Source organism: Caloenas nicobarica, chromosome 2 (assembly GCF_036013445.1).
Source record: "Caloenas nicobarica isolate bCalNic1 chromosome 2, bCalNic1.hap1, whole genome shotgun sequence".
Taxonomy (NCBI): Eukaryota; Metazoa; Chordata; class Aves; order Columbiformes; family Columbidae; genus Caloenas; species Caloenas nicobarica.
The window spans coordinates 14889350-14911149 of NC_088246.1; the positions used below are offsets into that span (position 1 = coordinate 14889350).

Genomic DNA, 21800 nt, shown 5'->3' on the forward strand with positions numbered 1-21800 from the left:
GTTATCTTGAAAAGGCAACATCAGACAATAACACTTCAAAGAGCACTGAAACACTAACAGTTGATTAGTAAACTGTTATTAGTAAATTAGACAATAGTAACTATCTACTACAAGCTCTGCTAATTTTTTGAACATGTAGTAAAATTATTTACCAAAACGGCCAAATCCTAGCAGCTAGATCAGCTTATTTTAGGAGAAAATGTGGAACCCCTCTCATGCTGAAAAGAGCACTGAGCCCTATCTGCAATACTGGAACAGGGCTCAGCATGGACCTCAAGTCCTGCCCTTGGAATGGGGAACATGTGAAGCAGGAACTAGCTGGGTGCTGCATGCAGGCTCCACAAAGCATTGTGGGGTGTAGGGGAACACACACAAAACGAGCAAGATGTTGTTTCGGTCTGGTCTCTAAAGCTGAAAGTGCCCCATTTGGGGGCAGTTTAGAAGAGGGAAGCAAGAAAAATAAATCATGGTGTCCTCTATACTTTGTGCGATCTGGATAAGAGCAAGTTCCCAGCAGTGCGCGAGCTTCCCAGCAGGATTTGTTGCCCCTACCTCCCAGAGAAGTTACAGACAGCTGAATTCTGCCTCTCACAGAGTTAGCACCAAAAATGGTATGTCTACACCATAACAGTACCATACCACATAAAAAAGAGTCAGTTTGAGTTCCTGAGCAGTAAAATATTGGCACATAATCATGCAAAGTTCTTGGCTCCAAAGTGAGCCTGGGTAAACAATTATGTCCCAGCTGCCCTGCAATGATTCATTCAGATTGCAATCCAGCACTTTCTAAACACGAGTGAATTAACTCCAGTAGCTCTCTCCCTTACAGGACTGACTCCTGCCATATTACCAGAACACCACACAGCCCACAGCCCTTTCACTGTCCTGATTGCAACCCCTGCACAGACTTTTGTGGCGCTGGAGCTCTACTAGAAACTGGGCCTGCTATGGAGAGTACAGGACTCTCCTGGACAGTCCCTGGAGTGGTATGCCATGCAGATGGATCTAAGTGGCACCTTCTAACTAGGAATGAATATGATACTAATACCATTCTCTGGGTATGATCAACAGCTCTAATCCAGATCTTTCCCTACCTTCCAAAACTGGGAAAAGCATCTAGACTCAGTCTTTCTCAAGAGATTTCTTAATTCTCCAATCATTAAAAACCTGTCCTAAGACAGCATGCAACCCAAACAGATGGCAAAAGAACTAGTCATTTTCATTTCCCCTGCATCGTTTCAGACAGAACATCATGATATACACAAGTAGGCAAAGGGCGAGCGTGGTTAATTCACACACTCCAACTGAACAAACAACTCTCGCACAGTTAGACCACCGCCACAGGTGAGGCGAACCAATATTTTTCAGTACTCAATAACCAACATGACAGAACTACAGCCAACAGAATAGGTTTGTAGTCAGATCAGATCCAAGGCTCATACAGAAGACACCACCTTATGCAAAACTATCAGTCTTCTTATAGATAAACCCATGTTGATGGAGGTAACTAGGAAAGACATTTTCTCCAGCTGGTCATGGTGTCAGTCTGTCTGCTTCCATCAGAGACAGACAAGAAGCTCTGAGGAAAAAGATATCTGGAAACCATGGCAACATACTGTTTTGTCTGGTAAAAAGAAAGCAAAGAACCACCATCACTGCTGCTAATGGAAAAAGTATACTTGTTTTTCAGAAAAAAATACTTATCAAGTTCTTCCAAAAATAGTCATCCCAGACATCCAACATACAGTAAAACTTATCTTTCCAACTAAACTGCCTCTCCTAAGCAGGAATAGAGAGAACAATAGAGAAAATAAGGAGCTGGTAAATGTAGTTTTAAACCAAGGCACAGTACAGATGGCTGTAGTGACACTGCGAGACCAGCTCTTCATTGCCACAGACACCATACGCACTTTGTGCATAAACTGCTGGATGCCTGCACAGGAGAACCACACAACGTGTGCTGGCCAAGAAGAGAAGAGTACTCAGATACAATAATGATAAGCAGAAGTAAAGAGCTATTGACAGGAGACGTAAAGGTAAAATAGATACACCTAGTGACCTTCTGCCTCATGTCCACACTGAAATCAACCCAGGAGACGCTCCATTCCAGTGTGGTGTTCCCGGTTTTAGCAGTTCCTGAGGATCGCAGGCAGCCAACAGGACGGCTGCTCAGACATGCTGCAGATCTGTGCCTTATACACACAAGGACTAGAAGAGTTAAGCTCTCCTTGGTAAATTCCAAATTAAGACTCCCTCTACTCCAAGGAGATGATGATCCTTGCTACCACTTAGATTCAACTGGAAATGCAACTTTTCTGGCAAGCAATAACTTTAAGGCTAATGACCAGCATCCTAAGAAAGATTTTGATGTAATTTTTCCTAACCAGAATTAGAGACAATGCAGACTTCACTGCAGCAAAAGATGTGTGATATTTTAACTGAAAAAGTTTAACTTAACAAAATTTTTAAAAATCAAATTACTGAATTAATAAATTGGGTAAGAAAAAACATTTCCCAGAAGACAAAGCTCTCAAAACAAAGTTTTTGAGCCAGAATCAGGACAGCCTATGAAAGCTGACATTGCATCCTGAAGCAATGCCTCAGTATGGCTGAGAATCTACTTAACAAGTTAAATTACTTTAAATATACAGTACATGTTTTAGGCTATGCATATAACTTACTCAAAGAAAAATCAGCATCAACCAGAAATCTTGCATGCTTGGCTCACGTAAAAGCCAAGTTTAAATAAAGATTTAATCAAAATTTTGTAGGCTCTGCTAAATTAAGCACATTGTTGGCGATGCTCTCTGTTGATTTTTTCAGAAGTAAATGTATGATTGAACAAGAAAGCAAAAACACACTTCTCTGTCACTACGTTTCATAGCTATGTTCAAATTAAAACATCCTTAGTTAAGAAGTAATAGTCACCTCCTGCAAGACATTGCTAGAAAAGTACAACTCTGGTTTCCTAGAGGAATCTACGATTAAGAAGCCTAAACACCTAATTTATTAGAAATTCTAAAGGTTTGGAGGCTCACTTGAACACCGTGCAGACACTATAGGACTTCTTTTTAAGACTTTAAACTGCAAATATGTATTTTTTTAAAAAATAAACATAAGCCAAACCGAATTTATAATTCAAAACCCGAAGAAAGTAATTTAATTTGTATATGGATATCTGGCAGATTCTGTACTGGATAACTGTCATTTAGCAAGAGCACAAGTTCACAGAAAAAAGCACTTCAGATGCTGTACATCACGAATCAGACATTTATTTATGTCTATACCCTACAGAACAGGTAAGAAAAGCAGCTTAGGAGCCCACGTACAATTGCTTTCTATGTTGAAGGGGTGGATAATAGTATAGGAAATTCTGCTTTCTCAGAGTTGATAATTACTTTAGTTGCATAAATTAAAAATAACTGAAGAATTCCAAGGGTGACTAGAATACAACTAGAGAGCCACTGCATCCTCTTTCATACACCATCACAACGCTTTAATAGACTTCCCTTGTTTCAGGGAAAAAAAAAATACCCACAACATTTCTATTGCAATTTTCCTGTCATTAAATCAAAGGAAAAATACCTGCATTTCAGTGTAGCTACTCACAGAAAGACATGGAAAAACAAAACAAAACACACACACACAAAACATCAACAACAACAAAACAAGCAAGCAAAGAAAGAAACCCACAAAAAAAAAGAAACCCAAACCACAAAAGTGTAGGAGTGATGCTTTATCCAATACATAATTGAAAAAGAGTTAGTAGAAAGTTAACCCTTAGATGATATATATGGTTAAGCCCAAAGAAGCTATGGGGAATGAGTTTTGCAACATTTTTTAACATAAATGCAGGAACAATAATAAATAAAAATATATAGAACAGAACTGTGAATCCAGCTTTTAACTTCTGTTTCAATGAAGTATCAAATGGTGGAGACCACAATCTAAGTTAATTCTGCAGCTAAAGTGTTCATATTCGACAAATGGAGAGGAAAAGACATAGTTCTTTTAAGAAAGAAAATTCAAAGTTAAGAAATAATTTCATACTCCAACCTCATACTTTAAAAAAGTCTAACTCACTAATAGTCATTTAATGTAATAAATAGCACTAATACATAGCAAGTCACAGTAATTTGAAACTCCAGTGATTTATAACACTGAACATTCACATAAAAATATCAGCATTTTTCATTTCACCTGAGCCTCACCTCCACATTTTTAATGCATAGGAGTTCTAGAAGGACTAAATCTAGCAACCAACAGACATCACAAGAAACAGACTAAAAGTCTACAATGCCCACGTTAGGAAAAATTAAATATAAAAATTGAAATTATTCAGAAAAACAGGAGTTCCCATTTTTCTTCACCAAAATCCAACATCTCTACTTCATTATGGAACCCTCAGAAACAAAGTTGTTCCTATATATGTTCTGCAACATCACATAGTATCTTTGCCAACATACTGTATTGCCCTGCGTTAGTATGATACAGGCTGGTTGGCATGGCCATTGGAGACATTCCAGAAGGCGCTCCTTCATCTTCTGACTTTTCTTCTTCTTCAATCTTTGGTACTGCAGGAGCATCTGATGAGAGTTCATTCAAAATTTTTCTAAAAAAGAATGTAAATAATTTTGTATATTTGAAATTTTGTATCCATGAAAAAACTAAGCCACTGGCTTTTATCAGATAGTTTTGCTGCAATATGTAAGCTGCTTTTAAAACCCAGCAAAATCAAAATAAAAAGTCCTTACCGGTATGAAGGCCTTCTTGAAAGTATTTCCCTACGTCTTTGAGAATCAATTATCCCCTCTGATTCTACACATTCGTCTGCAATCGATGCTACCTGTAATAGCAAAGTTTCTGGAATTCATAACTTCATTAAAAAAAGACAGCAACAGATTAAGAAAAATTATTTCCATGTTTGCACACAGGAAGTTTGTGCACTTATTTATCACTAAATGTGACCCTGGACTTCTTTTTCCAAAGCAAACCACAAATTATGAGTTTAGCGACACACAGCCACTTAAATGACATCTTCCATTTGAAAAAGAAAAAAAAAAAATCAAAATAATCCAAGTTACTGTTTTGTGAGTGACACCTAGAAAAAGTACTGAAGACAGAAGATTTCTTTAAATGTGAAAATATTATACAATTTAATTAGCTTTTAAAGTGAAATTAAACATTTAAAATACAAAATACTGCACTAATGCACCTTAAATAACAGTATACAGTAAAAAAGCCTCTTCACAACCACACCAAAGCTATTTAGAAAATATGTTGAATTAAATATACACATATATTACACTTATCAATACATTCAAAAATACAAATACACTGTTTAGCAATATTGTGCAAGTTTTAAAAACCCCTGACAAGTCCACAGTGTCTCGTTTCTCAGACCTTTATTAGTAGTATTTTCAGGGGTTCTTTTTCTCTTAAAATTACCCAAGACAACATGAAGGCCTGGAGGTGAATCACACTCTTTACCAGCAACTATCTTATTACACAGAAATGAAAGCGATTATTTAAGTTGGAAAACATGCTCTTTTCTTGATTCATTTAACTACCCCGAATAGTTGGCATGTAAGGTTTCCAAACTGAAACAGTGCAGTAAAGTTAGTGTGGAAAACAACTTTTCCACATAAAGACAGACCAGACTGCAGTTTCAGACTAAGCGCTGGGTTAAGCTAATGCTGGACAAACACAAGTTAAATGACTAGAAGGCTCAAGTGTTTGACCTAAAGTCTTCCCTGCAGCTCGGGGAAGTCAAGGACGAGCTCCAGAACTAATGCGGCAGCCAGGCCTGAGTGCTCAGTGTTAGAAACAAAACCTGCACCACCCCAACAGAAAACAACTGGCTGGAAGGTTCTAGAAATTTATGGGCCTGGGTCACCCCAACTCAAATCTATAAAACTACACCTTGAAAGAACTACAGGTTATTGCAGAATTAAATCGTCTCTTCACTTGTTAATTTTATTACGTTTCAGTTCTGTGCAAAAATATTTAATGTAGCTTCATTTTGCCGGGTAATAGATAGGAAGTGTCATTAAAACCCTACGCTTGCCTAACTGAAAAAAGACCACTTAAAAATAACGAGAGGCACTTCTGCATGTCTACAGATGTCTAGCTCCAAACCAGACTTCAGAGCTGACTGGCAGAGACCCAAGAGCTTCAAGAAGTTTGTATTTATCCTTTTGCAGGACAGACCAATGCTGAGCAGCAAGGAGGTCGTCTGAAAGGCATTTCTCCTCAGTGCCCTACAGTGATCTGCTTGCAGATCAACCTTCAAGCCTCTGACATAAACCTTCAAAACTAAGACAGTGTTACACAGCACTCTGGCTCAGGACAGAACTCTCATTCTGCAGGGGGGGAAGGAAAAAAAAAATTATTTGTCCCAGGACAAACAGCAGAAAACCAAGAACTTAGTGCCTTTAAACCTTCCCAGTCCACTAAGGGTTATCAAACCAATAGCCACCCTTAGTTTGTGCAGATGGCTGAAGAAGTCAGGAACAGTTATACTTTGGGAAGAAGGTAAGGAAATCACAACAAGATTTAAGCATATGAATGTGGAAGAGGACATTTTCCGCAAGAAATTTCGGAAGTTCTAACTTCCATCAATACGAAGAGATAAATTTAATGTTTCAGCTTGTTCTAATAGCAAGCAACCACATTCACAATACTAACCAATGGAAGCCACTGTCACTTTTTCCTGGACATCACTCAGACTTCAACTTTACCACACTGCTCTTGCGTTTAAGCTCATGTTAGTCTGCCAATACCTGATACATTACAGGGAGGAGCAAGTAGAAAAGTCACATAACAATCTGAACATAATCCTTCCTACAAGTAATACAACATTAATAAAACAATAAGAAACACGATATAGATAAGCATTTTTTTCATCCCAAATGCAACAGCATTACAACAAAAAATTTTGAACACCTTCCAGTTTAAAGCTGCAGGTGTTTGAGGGAGAGGTGATGCAAGCTTTAACATCAACCTTTAGCACGCCTTTTTTTTTTTTTTAAGTAAACTGATATCATTTCCCAATTTCCCCACTGGTAGAGATAGGATATCAAGTTAAAGTCAAACAATCTGGAGGAAATGCCAGGTGGCAGGATAAAGTACTTAAGAGGATTAGAGAAGGGCTGAACAACCTCTGTAATGGAGTCTTTTACTGCATCCTCAAGCCTTTCTTGTAGAGTCACCTTATTTGCCATTAGCGTGCTCAAATGTTACCAAAGCAAATCCCTGGAACAAACTATTCAGTATTAATCACGACACAGCTTTCCTGTCTCTGCTCCTCTGGGAAAGGGAAGACAGCCAGAGTTCACTCAACACAACAAATAGTCGACTTCCATTCCCCCAAGATGACACAGTAGCAGCTGCCAAGAGATTCCAGAGAATTTCTCCCTTCTGAGCTTTGCAGCAAGTCCTCTATTTCTGCATGTATGTCCTGACTATACTGATTGGAAGAAAAGTAGTGACAAAAACTGAGAATGACTGGAATACACTTATTTGATGAAGTCCACTCTGGTTAATTGCAATTAGAAAGAATTCCATTTTTAAAGTATTTATTTTGAATACTCTGATTTGACTTCAAGTTTGACTAAACCCAAGCATCTTGCCACCTGCTGCACCTGTTTCAATAGCGATCTAGAATTTCAGAACCTTCCCAGGTCACATTGTCTAGACCTACTGCTTACAAATAAAATATTCAATATCTGGCCAAGGTTTTATTCTTTTTCTTTAATCTCTAAGATAAATGATACATATACCTTTTTATTCATTATACTTGAAAGCTACTAAGACAAATCCAACTTTAAAGGTGGCTTCTCAAGAAGACTGACAACATGTCTTTTCCTTAACATGTTGCAATGACTGCAGGTAAAGCTGTTCACACCTAAGAGGTATATAGTCCCTCTTACCAGAGATATCAATTTTGTTTGCAAAAAGCAATTCAGTTGACATTTCACAAACAGATTTTAAGAAAACTAGAGCGAAGGCATTCCTTGCTACGAGAAAAACACCAATGGGAGACCAAGTCATTTTCAAAACACTGTAAGTTCATTCCCTCTAATTTTTTTCACTATTTAAAAGCTCGGAAAACTCTTAAGCATCTTGCATCAGTCTGTTTTCTAACTTCAGCAACTTTAAACATGTAAAGATTTGCTAAATAAATGTTTATTTTGAGGCTGCCCTTATTTTTCATCTTTACATATCCACAGCCACAAAAAGCAACATCAGATGCTCTAAAAGGGCCTGATAAAAACAACACGGAATCATTTGACTATAATGTTCACTTCCATTACTTCCAGATGCTCTCCAAAAACAAAGTACGAGATACTTGCAAATTTATGAGTTTGTATTTCCCATTAGAAAAATTACATTCATAGAATTTAACAAACCAGAAAAACTGCAAGATACACTAAAGCAAGCCCACGTTACTACACAAACTTGCTGCTATGCAGGTTCAGGGTTCCGAGACACAATTTCTTAAAAGATAAACAAGAAGCATTAAGGAATCGCTCCACAATGCTTGTAGAGCTGCTCCTGGTCGGCAGTTTGCCACCTTCCTTCCCTCTCCATTTGCCACACCATATAAGTAAATCTTGCTGTGCTGATAGGAATGGAGAGAAACTGAAGATGGGGTTGGAGGGAAGAGTTATGAGGCACTAAATATTCATGAAAACATAACAGTAAAAGAGCTAACCTGAGCAGCTTGCATGTGTGCTGAGCGAATGACTGAGGGTTGTGTGGCTGGAATGACACCCTGGGCATGAACAGTTTGACCAGAAGGCAACTGCACCAGAGTGACAGCTGGAGATCCTCCGCCAGCACTTGATGCAGCTACAGAAACCTGCAAAAATTACAGTCACCATGTTTAAGTAACATGCCTTAAGATGTCAGCAAATGCTTTTAGAAGTGATACTAAAAGAATCTGGTTTTGATTCCGTATCTAAAATAGCTTAGATATGTGCATTTATCACACACAGAAAGAAACCAGTTTTACTAGCAAAAGTTTGTTGTATATCTTTCCAAATGGTATGGAAAGCTTAAAACTGTCCCCTGTCAAATGGCAAATCTTTCTTCTGCCTTTTCTTTTGTTGCCAGAGCCTTCATGTTTTCAATTAAAAACAACCATAAACTATGAAACACTAAATCTGTTGTTATTAGTATGAAGGTTAGGAAGAACCTCAAGAAATCTGACAAGAAAATATCAATATTCACTGAAGAGGTATGTTAATGCAACAACTACAGGGCAGAATGTCCTTAGAAATTTTTTTAAAAATCAAAAGTTAAATAAAGCATTACATGGATTTGTTAATTGTTCTAGTATTATAAATCTTCTTCATATATACATATTTATGTATCAAGAAAAACGGAGTGCATCAGTGCTCTGAAAGAACAACAAAAATAAAGAACAGCTGTCTCTTCTTTAAGCCTAGCAAAGCTGAAGACAGTGTTCTGTTTAGGAATAATCTGATTCCTTTTTCTGATGACATTTTGTAGCACATACAGCTTTCCCCGGCCCTTGGCTCTCCACCATCGGTACTGAGAATGAATGGGTTAAGAAATAGTTAAACATCTATGGGCTAAAAGGAATAGTTCAATTTTTATGCTATTACTGTTAAGGCTACTAATAAAAACAAATGCTGAAGCAAAGGGAAAACACTATGATTAATCCCAAATTCTGTGAGATGAAACATTGCTAAACTCAGAAAAGGAAGAGAATGACAAACATAAATCATACAATAAAAAGAGATATTGTGGGGTAGGTTTTTTTGAAGTAGACTGCATTGAAAAACCTTATTTCCATATTCTGCATGCACAAGAAAAAACCTAGACTCATACGCAAAATTCTGGTGTTAATCCCTTCCTAGATTGGTTCTCAGCCCCAAAAGCTATCTGGTATGAGCAGTAAAGGTAAAAATAGAGGATAGTGAGAAGAAAATCATGCTGAACACTGAATATTGGGGGAAAAAAAATGTTAAAGAAAGTTTTGTATTTTTCTGTATTCACAGTGAAGTTTTTTTTTAATTTCAAATATTAAAGAAGCTTTCATTCCTGATCCATAAGCCATTGCTTGTCTGGGAAACATTCCTTTCTTAGGGCAAGAGAAAAATTTTAACTACTATTAAGATGCACAACTGTCAAAAAGACCAGATGTTGGCTCAAATTATCTTGAAGAAACAATGTTTCTAGGAAACAGAGACAGGATCTTGTCAACATTCACTATGTAATTGTTCAATTGTTATGGGAAACTGAACCGCTTTTCAGGAAATAGAACAATTGAGGGCATTTCTAACCCCAGGATGGAAACAATTATTCTTTCAACGGCTTAAATGGCAATACATAAACAAGTCACACAAAACTTCTTCCCAATCTATAAAACAAATACTATTATCAGAAATTTATTAGAGATAGATATTTGAGACTGAGATCTAAAAAGTCTTGATGATCTGTAAAGTATGATCTGTTTTGTGTCAAAGCTGACATCGCGCCAAATCCAAGCTTCAAGGAAAGAGCATGGGGTAGTCCAAATGGCTACAAAGCGTGCCAACTTTTCAAAACATTACAAAAGATATTTCATCAAATCTTTAGATTTACTGCTATCTTTGTGAGAGCTGCCACCTGATACAATACTTGGTGTATCAAAAATAACTTTCTGAGTTCAACACACACAAACAGTACAAGGTGAACAGTTTATGAGTTTGCTTTTAGTACAAAATGGGTCAGGCACATATAATCAAGAACTAATCTAGTACTCAAGATTAAGAAACACTACATTTAAAAGATCCTTATTCAGTATAAGGGAAGAGGAGACAGTAGTATTTTAAAACTGGATCAAACCAAAAGTGATTTGTTTGTTCATTTATATCTATTTTAAATGGGTCAATGTGATTTGATCACTGCTTGCCAAGTTTCCACAAATATCTGCAGGTTACACAATGTGTAACCTACAAATTTTTACATGTCTGTGATTCTTTCGCATTAGGTTTGTTTTCTATAACTAAGACTGAAAACAATCTTTCCAACTTCATCTTCTGCATCTCTTTTATAAATATTAGAAATTATTAAAACAATTTTGATTCACATTTCCCCACATTAACTAAAATTCTAGAACCTTTTGATGCTATCACACATAAATGCTGACTGAAACAGACTTGGCAAAAAATTACTTTCTGACGCCAGTGATGAGCAATGCTACCTTTAACATCATTACTTCAAGGGCTGCCTGGCACAATGACTGAAAACAATGAACAGAAGTAACTCAGGAACATAGTGGGTGAGGGGAAGCTTAACACATTAAGTACCTGGTTAAAAGTGTAAGGGTTATGTCCCTGGCAATGGCAAAGATACTTCAGATGTTGTAATGTCCTTTTGGGTTCTCTCCTTTTAGGTATGCAACGGTCAAGTCTAATAACTTCAACAAACATCAGCCATGCACTCTGTCATAACAGTATGGTCCCATACTTCATATATTTGGAAATACAGGTGCTCCATCTTCCAAAAGGGAAGAGAAAAGTAGCCAGCAAAAAAAAAAGATCAAGGACTATCTTCATACTGAGGCACACATTCTTTCATAAAAGAGGTTACTCGTCAGTTATCTGACTTGAAGATGCATCTCCATCTGAACAGTTACGCTGTGGATGTACGCACTCTCGGCATTCAAGGTTAGGTAACTTTTCCCTATGGAATACTACAGAGGTTACTTTCACAGTCAACCCCTCTTACCTCAGACATTGCTGATATGAAGTACACAGTGCACAGCTCCATCTGGTTTCTGTCTCTGCTTTAGAATCTAAGCAAGACAAGGACTCCAGAAGTACGGTGCAAAGTACTTGAAAAGGAAAAGACAAGGCAAACCCATTCCTGGATTCACCTAATAAAAGAGCAAAGGACTCACCACACTGAGGCACTGAGTAGCCTCTATAAGAAAAAGCTGAAGACAGGGAAGTTCTCGTCAATTCCAAAGCTAATGCCAAAAAAGCGGCACATAGTGTTAAGGAAGACAAGGTCAAGCTGATTTCAGTCATTTGGTGACAGCATACCCTTGAGGAAGCACAAAATGGTGACAAGGCTGCAGGTTCATCATGCTCTAACATCAACTTTGCTAAATGTCCTGGACTTGAATTTGGCAGGCTGGTTTTAGACACCCTGGCAAACTTCTACAGGGTTCAGTCTCTTGGGAGCAAGATTTAACACAGTTTGATGCCAAGAGCCCACAAGGAGAATATCCCTTAAGCGCTAAACCTGAGGAATCCCAGCTTGGAAAGGCAATGCACTCCAGGCTCCGGAAAACTCCCTCTCCTCGCTCCAACAGCAGTTCTCACATTGTAAATCCTGACCTGCGTCTAGTTCAGGGCCAGCACTGAGAGGCGAACAGATGGTATCTCAGACCAAGACAGCAGACAGCTCTATTCATAGACAAAATATGACAAAGTTTACAAAAAGTGATTCAAAGAGGAACCCATCAAGGACATAGGATTAAAGAAAAAAAAATTATTTTGTCCAATCTGAAAAAGGCCTGAGCACATTCCTCTTACAGTTTTGCAGTTATATTTAGTGTAGCTGGGCACACGGAACACAATGCAATATGGCCTCTAGAAATTCTGCAAGAGGAACAACTAATTTCTCTTTGAATACCAATGCAGGTATAAGTGTTCCCAGATACAAGTTTGACTGTCATCAACATTATCAGAATATTTCAATCCAAATTAATCTCCTCTTAAGAACAGCCCTATATGTATGAATATAAAATCTCTGCATCTGAGACAGAACCTCTGGAGCCCATCTCAAAACAGGATGAGAAATTTTCCACCTTGCACCGTTGTCCTTCCCCGATGAAAAGGTGTCAAGCTCCTGTACAAGTGCTCTGTATATTTCCAGCAGCTTCTAAGGACAACCACCAACATTTTTACAAATTAATAGTTTCTTACCCAATTCTTTTGGTGGTTGGATCACCAAAACAATACTGTGTCAATTTGTTAACTGGCTGAAAGCGAGGGATGCAAGAAATTCAACTATAAATGTGATCTTATAGTATGATAATTCAATTTATTTTTAAAATAACTCTTTAGAGATATAAATTGTTGATTTTGCCTCAGTGGATGACAAATGCATATCATTTTTGCTAGTTTCGAATTTACTATTTTTTGCTTTTGCAAAAAAAGTAATTTTACTTTCAGCACCAAAAAAATTGCAGGAGTATATAGCAATATCTATTACACAAGCAAGTAAAAAATAATAATAAAAAAAGCTCTCTCTTCTCTATTAACGATGTACAATAGGTCCTCCTCTACATTGGACATTATCCCATCACACCATGGTGCTCCAGCCCAGACATTCTTAATGTCTCCTCTCCCTCCCAAAAGGGGAGTCATTAAGAATGCTTCCGTACAAAACAATGTCTGCTCTCTAGAAATTATCATCTTATTGAATATATTGTCCATCTTTTTAAAACTAAATGGCAGGTATTTCTTTAAAAAGCCTGAACTCTAGAGGAGGGAAAACTCCACAAAAAACAAGCACCTTCTTTGCCGTTGAATCCCTCAGCATTTTGCTAGTCATTCCCTGGCCAAAGCCGTAATTTAAAAAGTGAGCAAATTAAAAACCATTAAATTCCATCTGAACATTAAAAATCCCACCTTTTCTACTGCGAGGGCAGTCAAACACTGGCACAGGTGCCCAGGGAGGTAGTGGAGACTCCACCCTCGCACATATTCGCCCCGAACTGGACACAGCGCTGGGCAGCCGGCTCCGGCTGACCCTGCCTGCAGGGGGGGGTTGGACTCTACGATCTCCAGAGCTCCCTGGCAACCTCAACCACCCTGCAGCTCTTTGATAATATACAGAAAACTACGAATTGAGTATTAAAAGATAACGTACTAAAATGCTTTACTTCTGAGTGAACAAAACCAAGTTTCAACAAATATTTGGCTGGAAAAAAAAATTAAACAAAACCAACAACATACAAACGAAAAAAACCACAAAAATATCTGAAAAGGAGCCTTCAGTTTCAGTGACCAGGTGTGTTACCTCTCGGTAAGAAACCAGTAATTATTTTCTGATACTTCTGCACATTTGCACAAAGGTTAGTGGGAGAGATGACTGGAAGTTGGCACAAGGCACATCTCGGTCACTTTAAGTGGTTTTCTGCTCCTAACTGTGCCCTCCAGAGCCCAGGGAGGGAGAAGGGGCTCTCTGCGCCCTTCTGGAACAGCCCAGACACACGGACGCTGGACCAGCAGCCCAGCCACCAGCTCCCGGGGAACCCCGAGTTCGCAGCGCGCCCCAGCCCGAGCGGCGGGGAGACGTCCCTTGCGCGGGGGTTAACACCCAACGACCGCCACTAACCCTCGCCGGGACAAAGCTCCTCACCTTCAGAGCCTGCCAGGGAGGGAAATAAGGAAAGAACATCCTCCTCATCTTAAGCCAAATAAACGTCACAAGGCCTTTCAGCAGTAAGATTTCCGCCAGGGCCCGTTTCACCAAGAACCGCTGCGGCAGTTCAGCCTCCGGCCGCCGGGGGGTGCGCGGACTCCGGCTGCCCCAGGCCGGCGGTGGCGGCGCGGCCGCGGCTGCGGCCCCGGGACCGGCTGGCAGGCCCCGGGAGCGGCTGGCAGGCCCCGGCACCGCCAGGCCCGGGCACCGCCAGGGCTCAGGCTGCGGGCCCGGCCGTTGGAGGCCTCTCGGCTTCGCTGTTGGTCACAGAGCGGCACAATTGCACCAACCCCACTTTTCTGGCCGGCCCGGTGAAGGGCCATGGGCTCCAGCCATGAGCGCGGAGCAGCTCTGACAGGTGCAGGCCGGCTCTCTACACCTCGTCTGACCAAAAACAGGGACTCCCAGATGTAAACTCCAGACTGTCACCCTAAGCCTTCAAACTGAGGTGCACACGTTTCATTTGAGTGCTGACTGACTGAGATCCATCAGTACTTCAGGGTTATTAGTTTAAACTGAAAGACCCGAGCCCCGTGCCCACTATGGCTGAACCTTCATACGCCGTACTCGAGCATTAAACGGAAATAAACATTAAAACTGTTTTTCCTGGGGAGCCGGCAGAAGCCCTCCTACAGCATCAGTGCCAGCTTTGTCTCTAGACCAACGTTAGAAATCCCAAGTGGCAGAATAAATAGGAATTTTCTTCAGAGACTATTGCACAAGCCAATAGATTTTACATGTAAATCATCCCATGAAGTTAAAACACAAAATTTGAACTGAACTATCAAAGAAGGAAGGAATGAAGGGATGACATCAACAGAGCAAACCAAATAAAATTATTGATCTCATGCTCCATTCTTCAAGAAAAAAAAACAACACTATTTCCAGTGCTACAGGTATCAAGACCACAATAAAAGCCATAGGTAACAAAAAAAACAAATAAGCAATCATAAAAATTTTGCAGTTTGCTTTGTGTCTGAAGATCCAACAAAAAGCAGCTGCATTCAGTCTTGAAAAGATACCTATAATGTAAATCAAGTATCTAGCATATCAAATATGTAGCATCAAATCTTACCAAGTAACTTCTAGCTCCTGATGATGAAGAAATGCTGTAAGACGGTTTTTGGGGGGGGTTTTGTGTGGGTTTGTGGTTGGTTTGGTTGGTTTTTTAATCGGTTCTTTTATTTCACAAAGAGTTTTTGAAGATCCTTTTAAGGGGTCTATACAGCTGCCTGAAGCTATAAATCTTAGTACTGGCAAGAACACTATTTCTCTCAAATGCCAAACATTTCAGTGCATACTTTTAATGTTTGAGAATTATTTTTATGTAATCTTTTATCCATTAACTACCAAAGAAGAATCCAGGTACGACTACAATATAGGACATGTATATTTTTAGAACTCCAGACACTGTCATTGGATGCAGAGGGATGAAACAAAACAAGCATACATTAAAAATGTACTTGCAAGAAGAAAAAACATGTTCTGTATAAAAACTGGAACTAGCAAAGAACCGTGGTTACTTTTATTCTTTTGTTGTTGTTGTTGTTGTTATTATACGAGACACCTTCAAGATACACGTTTTAGCTATGTTTGATCTTGCAGCTACCTCAAGTCTTTAGGACTCTATTCCCATCTCTATAACAAACATAATTGTCTTGGAAAAGTGAAAAACGAAAATGTGCCTACTGATCAAAGTCTAATCTGCTAAAACTGTTACCTTTTAACAGACCCGATGTTATACTAGCCCTTTGTTAAATACTGCAGGCATAGTTTTCAGTATACCTTTGCTATATTTTTCCTATTTAATAAGTCTTACAGAACATGTGAACTCCATACAAATTGATAATTTAAAAATCATAGCAGTTCTGAATATCATTTTATTGATTCTTCTCATCTTTCCACATTTCAGCTTACCTCAGATTCTGGGGAAATCTGACTTCGGCCTGGCTGATTCTGAAAGCGAGCAGCATCTCTCTCTGGCACAGAATCCACTGCATTTTCATCCTGTTGTGATGCAACCATTTCCATGGTCATCTGTCTAAAAGTAAGTACATACAGAACTAAATAATGCAGTACAGGGAGGTATACCAGGCACCTAAGGAGAAAACAGCAATTCCAGACTATTTTATATTTGGAGTGGACAACTAACAGAAAATAAATAGATTTCTCTCAAAACTATCAGATAAACTCGAGTCCTTTCTTCCTGCTCCCCCATATTAAAATATTCATTCATACAGCCAGGAGCTCTAAAACAAGTACTTTGGAAAGCTGCAAGAAGGGACTGTTCAGGAAAGGGTTCTCAGGAGAGGGACAAGCAGAGTCCGGGGGTCTGGTGGGGCGTTGGCTGCGGGGCCGGGAGCGCAGTGCTCCAGAGCAGCCCACCAGCACTGCCCACAGCAGGGCTCTCCTGCCTCTTCTCTGCCTCCAGACAAGGCCCAAGTTGACCAGCAGTCACGCGCTGTTACAGGTCTCTTGAACCTTCTGAGATACCAACACCTAGCTCGGATCTACGCGTGAATTGTCCATAAACTACTTGTGCCTCAAAACCTGCAACAGTAACCCTTGGTTTGCAGGTTTAAAAGTAGGGTAAGCTCCACAGAAGAATAAGCAACTCCCTGACCCTCAATTTAAACCACCAGTTTAAACTCCATAAAGAAAGCTTCCAAATATATCTGCTATATAAAAATGCAATTACCTGACAGTTGCTTTTCCATATTTCTTGGCACACTTAGTCATAACGGAAGGTGTGTTTTAAAACAAAAGCTTGGTTCTCTTCGGCTCCCTTTCTCTCCTACCAAACCCTGCACTGAAGGTGCAACATTGAACAGGTGATGTCACAAACATTGCCATGGCAACAGGTCAGTTTACAAACAGAACAGACACAGGACAGGGTCAGGCAGAGGCAGGCAGGACACCCCACTCCCTCCTACACCTTAATTACACAAGGAATTGAGGCCGCAAAAGGAAGACGTGGTATAATTGTGGGATTTAAGAGGCAGCATATTTCGCTTACTTGGGTTCAGTTACTGTAACTACGGGATGGCAAACCCCTTTGAACTCAATAATCAACTATTGCAACTGGAGGAAAGTTACTGCAGGTTCTTCTCAGGTCATACACTGAGAGATGGGGAAGGAATCCTGCTATGCACCTGACTGCCACGCTCCTGAATTCAGTCCCACATGTTAAAAGTTAACTACATGAAGTCAAATTAAATATAATTCCAACTCCTTTTGCGGCACTATTTTACACAATATTGCACAATCTTCAAGGAAAACAATTTTTTCTTTAATCACTCTTTTTGCCTAGAATAAAGGCATGAAAATATGAAAAGGAATCCAGCCAAATGATGCAGAGAAGCATATTTCTAGCTTTTATTCCTCCAGTGGTATTCTACTGACCAGACTTAACAGTACTATGGCTAGTGGTAGCCAAGCCATACACAATTCAAGATTTTATGGATTAACATTAGTATTTCTGCCAACAAAAGTAACATACTCTGTGCCAGTATCAATTCATAACAAAATGTTTTACCTAAAATCTTTCTACATTCCCATCTTCTTAGTTACCACTAATCACCTTTTTCTCTAGATATAATCTAAAAAGATCTACTGAAATTCACCAAGCTTTCCACCATAATTTTCCATAGCAAGAGGTTTATCATATTAAATAATTTTGGTTTTATATAAGCATTCAATGTAACAATAATAAAAACGTAGAAAAATAAATGGTCTTCCTTAGTAAACTAGGATCATCCATAGGGTCTCAGACATGAAAGTTCTCTCTGGTTCATGTCAGGCTGCCTCCATAAGCTTCAGAATAGCCCACACACCAAGGCAGATTAAATAATGCATAGGTACTGGCAACATACTCATTGCAATCTCTTCTTAAAGATGGGAATGTAGTTAAATGAATTCACTTTATACAGGCCCTGAAGGGTTTTCTTATCCAAAGGCAATTCTCACAGATAACCTACTGCTGGAAAAAAACCACACAAACACCAAGCACTTTTATTCCCAGTGATTGCATTGCATAGAAATTTTACCTGGAAAGAGCCATTCTTCATGTTGTAAAAATAGAGTTAGTTTCTAAATTTTAGCTTAATTCCTCACTGATTGCAGAACACTATAAAAAAAGTTACTTTACTATTTTGATTATCAGGATGTTTCTCCCATAATTGATTTTCCACCTATAATTGTGTAGATGCTGACTCTTAACACAAATGGTTTGCCTTTTAGCAAAGTGGAGTAAAATCTGAAAAAACGTATACTACTTTTAATTAGCTTTTTTTGTTTGTTTTGTTTACTGCCATAAAGTGCCACTGTTAGCCTAGAACACAGCAAAATTCTCTTTCAAGGTAAGCTACAATGCACTGCTTTTTGACAACATGGTTGTTCTAGTGTGTTTGTAAATAGAGACTTGATTAAAAATGCCTTTTAAACATGAAGACCTAACTATAGCCTTGCAAACTGAAACAAATGTAACAAAGGGCATAATTCTAAAAGCTACACTAGTTATCTTGGCATAAAACTTCTATGAGAAAGATACCTGAAGACAAAATGTAGCACATTACTATCATAATTCAGACATGTTACAAGATTAGGACTCTGGGGTGGAGGGAGCAACAGGGATTCCTACACTTGCGGTGAAGGTCAGTTGAAGTTATTTGAGCCCCCAGGGTCTTGTCACTTCTCGTGGGCTTGTGCACAGCTCAAGCCTGTGTGTGCCAAGAAACTCCTGAATTTCACAGTCCAGGTTATCACTGTCATGCACTCTCACAAACTCTCAGATTACTGTATCATGAGTTGTACAGGTTTTGCATTTCCTGTATTATCTCATATATCATTTTACCATGAATAGAAACTTGTTAAAAAACATACATTAAAAAATACAGAGCAAGATCATAACTATGTTTTTTTCCTAAAGAAACAGTAATACAGACTGTGGTAAGAAATACTTATTAATCCAATCCAGAAACTACCAACATAAACAGTTTCCACATGTATCACACTCGATCAGTCTACATTGCAAGCAAATTGTAACATATTTATTGCTTTTAAGTTTCAAAGTAAGAAAAATCTATTGCCAAGCACTTTAAATCCTTTATAAAAGTGTATCAGCAGTAGTACATATCACACTTTAAAGTTTATATTACCTTCTTCCTATTTTCAAGGAAAACCATGCAGGTTTAAAGTATATGGTCTTAAGTCCTGCTTAAAATTATCTAATGTTTTTCGTCATTGTACGATTCATTATATACAAGCTTTAGTCATATTCAATATTAATACACTTGTTTCTTATATTTTCCACCTTGGTTTCTTACCATCACGGAACAGTAATTTTAAATATTAGTCTGGATTTTTAAATTAATAAAGAAGTTATACCTTTCCCCTCCCATAACAAGGGGGCAAAAAATGGCTTTTCATAATGTAGGCAAAGATACCTGCTTCTTCCTACAAAATAGCAAACAAATCTTCAGGATCTGACAGGAGGTTTAACTGTTAACTAGCTAGTAACATTTCAATATATATTAGCATGTATTCACTATAGTCATTGAGATTAATGTTCAGTAGGTCAGTTGTGAGGAGACACTGATTAAGAAGATGCACTTAGTGCACATCAAAAGCTTCTTCAGCTGATTGCAGCAACATCCCTGATGAGATAATGCTGCCAGACAGCATCAGGTAAAGTAAAATATTGCCCAGGTGATCTAGAAACCTGGAAGGCATTTACAGCTAAAGGTGCAAACCTTTTCTATTTTTGTCCACAGATAAAAGACAGCATCACTATCAAGATGTGTGCTTGTGTAATAGTACAAAAATGCCTGTCACTCTCCCCCAATACTGCTGTTTGTTTTACAAGTACGTCACTGAACATTAATATAAATATTTAATGTCTGTTGGTGAAATTAAACTGCATAAGCAAACTGGTAGAGTGTTTTGCATAACCGGAAATGTATGACTAATTAAATACCCAGAGACATTTTAAAGACAACTTCTTTATTTCAACAGTACTTTATACATCAGAGACTGTTTACAAAGGTGGCTTATTACAAAGGAAATTGTAAGAGGCTAAGAAATATGTTTCAGCCCTTGCTCCAAATCTCTTTGAGGGCTTTTATTCATAGGGAAGTTACTAGAAAGCAAGGATATAAATTTACAAACACCTATTTTGCATTTATTGATGACTGAATGTGGAAACTCTCAGAACCAACTACTTTCAGAAGAGCATTGTGCTTTTAAGTATGAAGTCTATAATCTGTTTTACTGCACTGCTTTGTGAAGCACACCGACTGCCAAGGTAAGTCACAGCATTCAGCCAGGTAAAATAAGTGACAGATTCTGAAAGTGTAATCTTTCTGTTACATTTTCAGTATCAGCAGAACACTTCCTTGTGCCTCCTAAATTCAAACGTGTTTCCTTTTTCTTCCCCATCCTTTTGTTCCTAGAATATCTTAATAAAACCCTAAAAATTACTTTAAAACTCAACCTGCTATTACCATAAGCAAAAACATGCCACCCATTGATTTCCATCTGCCACCTCAATAATCTGGACCAGACAGTGCTGAGTCTGCTGTGAAGAGGACACATGGTCCACGTTTAGAAGAGTCGTCCAACCAGTCCCTGAATAAGGAAGAGGGTCATTTAAGCGTCAGTACCTGTGGAATCGTTTAACTGGTACAAGACGTGCTGCTGCTTCATTTAGCACCACGATGCTGACACAGCAATGGAAGATGCCGCAAAACCCTCAAACTTCAAGCAAGACGTAGGACTCACGAAGCCCACTGTGACCCTCTCCCACCTGCCCTGTCCCAGCTCGGAACACCCCGTGGGCAAGGATGTAACCAGCCCCACCGGACTGCGGGGAACAAGCACCAGCACCAGCGCCCTCCCCGCCGCCGGCGTACCGGTCGGCAGTCGGGACCGAGCCCCGGAGGCGCCGGGGACGTGCCGTCCCGGGGCCCTGGCTGCAGCGGGCAGGCAGCTGCCCCGTCCCTCCCGAGCCGGGCTCCCTCCCAAGCCTCGCTCCGGACAAAGGCCCGAGCCGCACCCCGGTGCGGGCACCTCGGCTCCCGGGCTGTAACGGAGCAGGGCGCTCCGCACAGCCCCCTTTCCGGGCTGCGGGAACGTCTCGGGGTCGCCCGGCAGCGCTGAGCCGGGCAAACGAAGCAGCCGGACCCTGCGCGGCCCTGAGCGCAGCGCGCTCCCGGCCGCCAGCGGGGACGCGCATCCGCCCGCTCTTGCGCGCTCCCGGCGGCAGGGGCCGAGCCGGGCGGCACAGCGCCCCCCTGCCCTGAGCCGCCGTGCCCTGCCCTGCCCTGCCCGCCCCTCCGCGCTGCCGGCCCCGG

General features: G+C 39.8%; 2 protein-coding genes across 7 annotated transcripts in view; both read right to left on the reverse strand.

Annotated features, from left to right (window-relative positions):
- CREM (cAMP responsive element modulator) overlaps positions 1-21800 on the reverse strand; it is a 34145-nt gene that overhangs the window by 12142 nt on the left and 203 nt on the right. For 2 of the 6 annotated variants that reach the window (XM_065627880.1, XM_065627881.1), the window contains exons 2-6: positions 17150-17260; positions 16369-16492; positions 8717-8863; positions 4755-4846; positions 4467-4612 (exon numbers count right to left, since the gene is read on the reverse strand). In XM_065627880.1, the coding sequence (XP_065483952.1) occupies positions 4467-4612; positions 4755-4846; positions 8717-8863; positions 16369-16492; positions 17150-17190 (550 nt within the window). In that variant the 5' untranslated portion in view covers positions 17191-17260. The remainder of the gene's footprint in view (positions 1-4466; positions 4613-4754; positions 4847-8716; positions 8864-16368; positions 16493-17149; positions 17261-21800) is intronic. The other 4 variants (XM_065627886.1, XM_065627887.1, XM_065627885.1 and 1 more) reach the window with 3 other exon arrangements.
- On the reverse strand, positions 21200-21682 carry LOC135984716 (alanine and glycine-rich protein-like). Its single transcript, XM_065627153.1, has one exon. It carries the CDS (start codon positions 21680-21682, stop codon positions 21200-21202), a length of 483 nt encoding a protein of 160 aa, XP_065483225.1.

Coding starts and splice junctions, on each gene's coding strand:
- LOC135984716 (XM_065627153.1), bottom strand. CDS start 21,682: ATGCGCGTCCCCGCTGGCGGCCGGGAGCGCGCTGCGCTCAGGGCCGCG.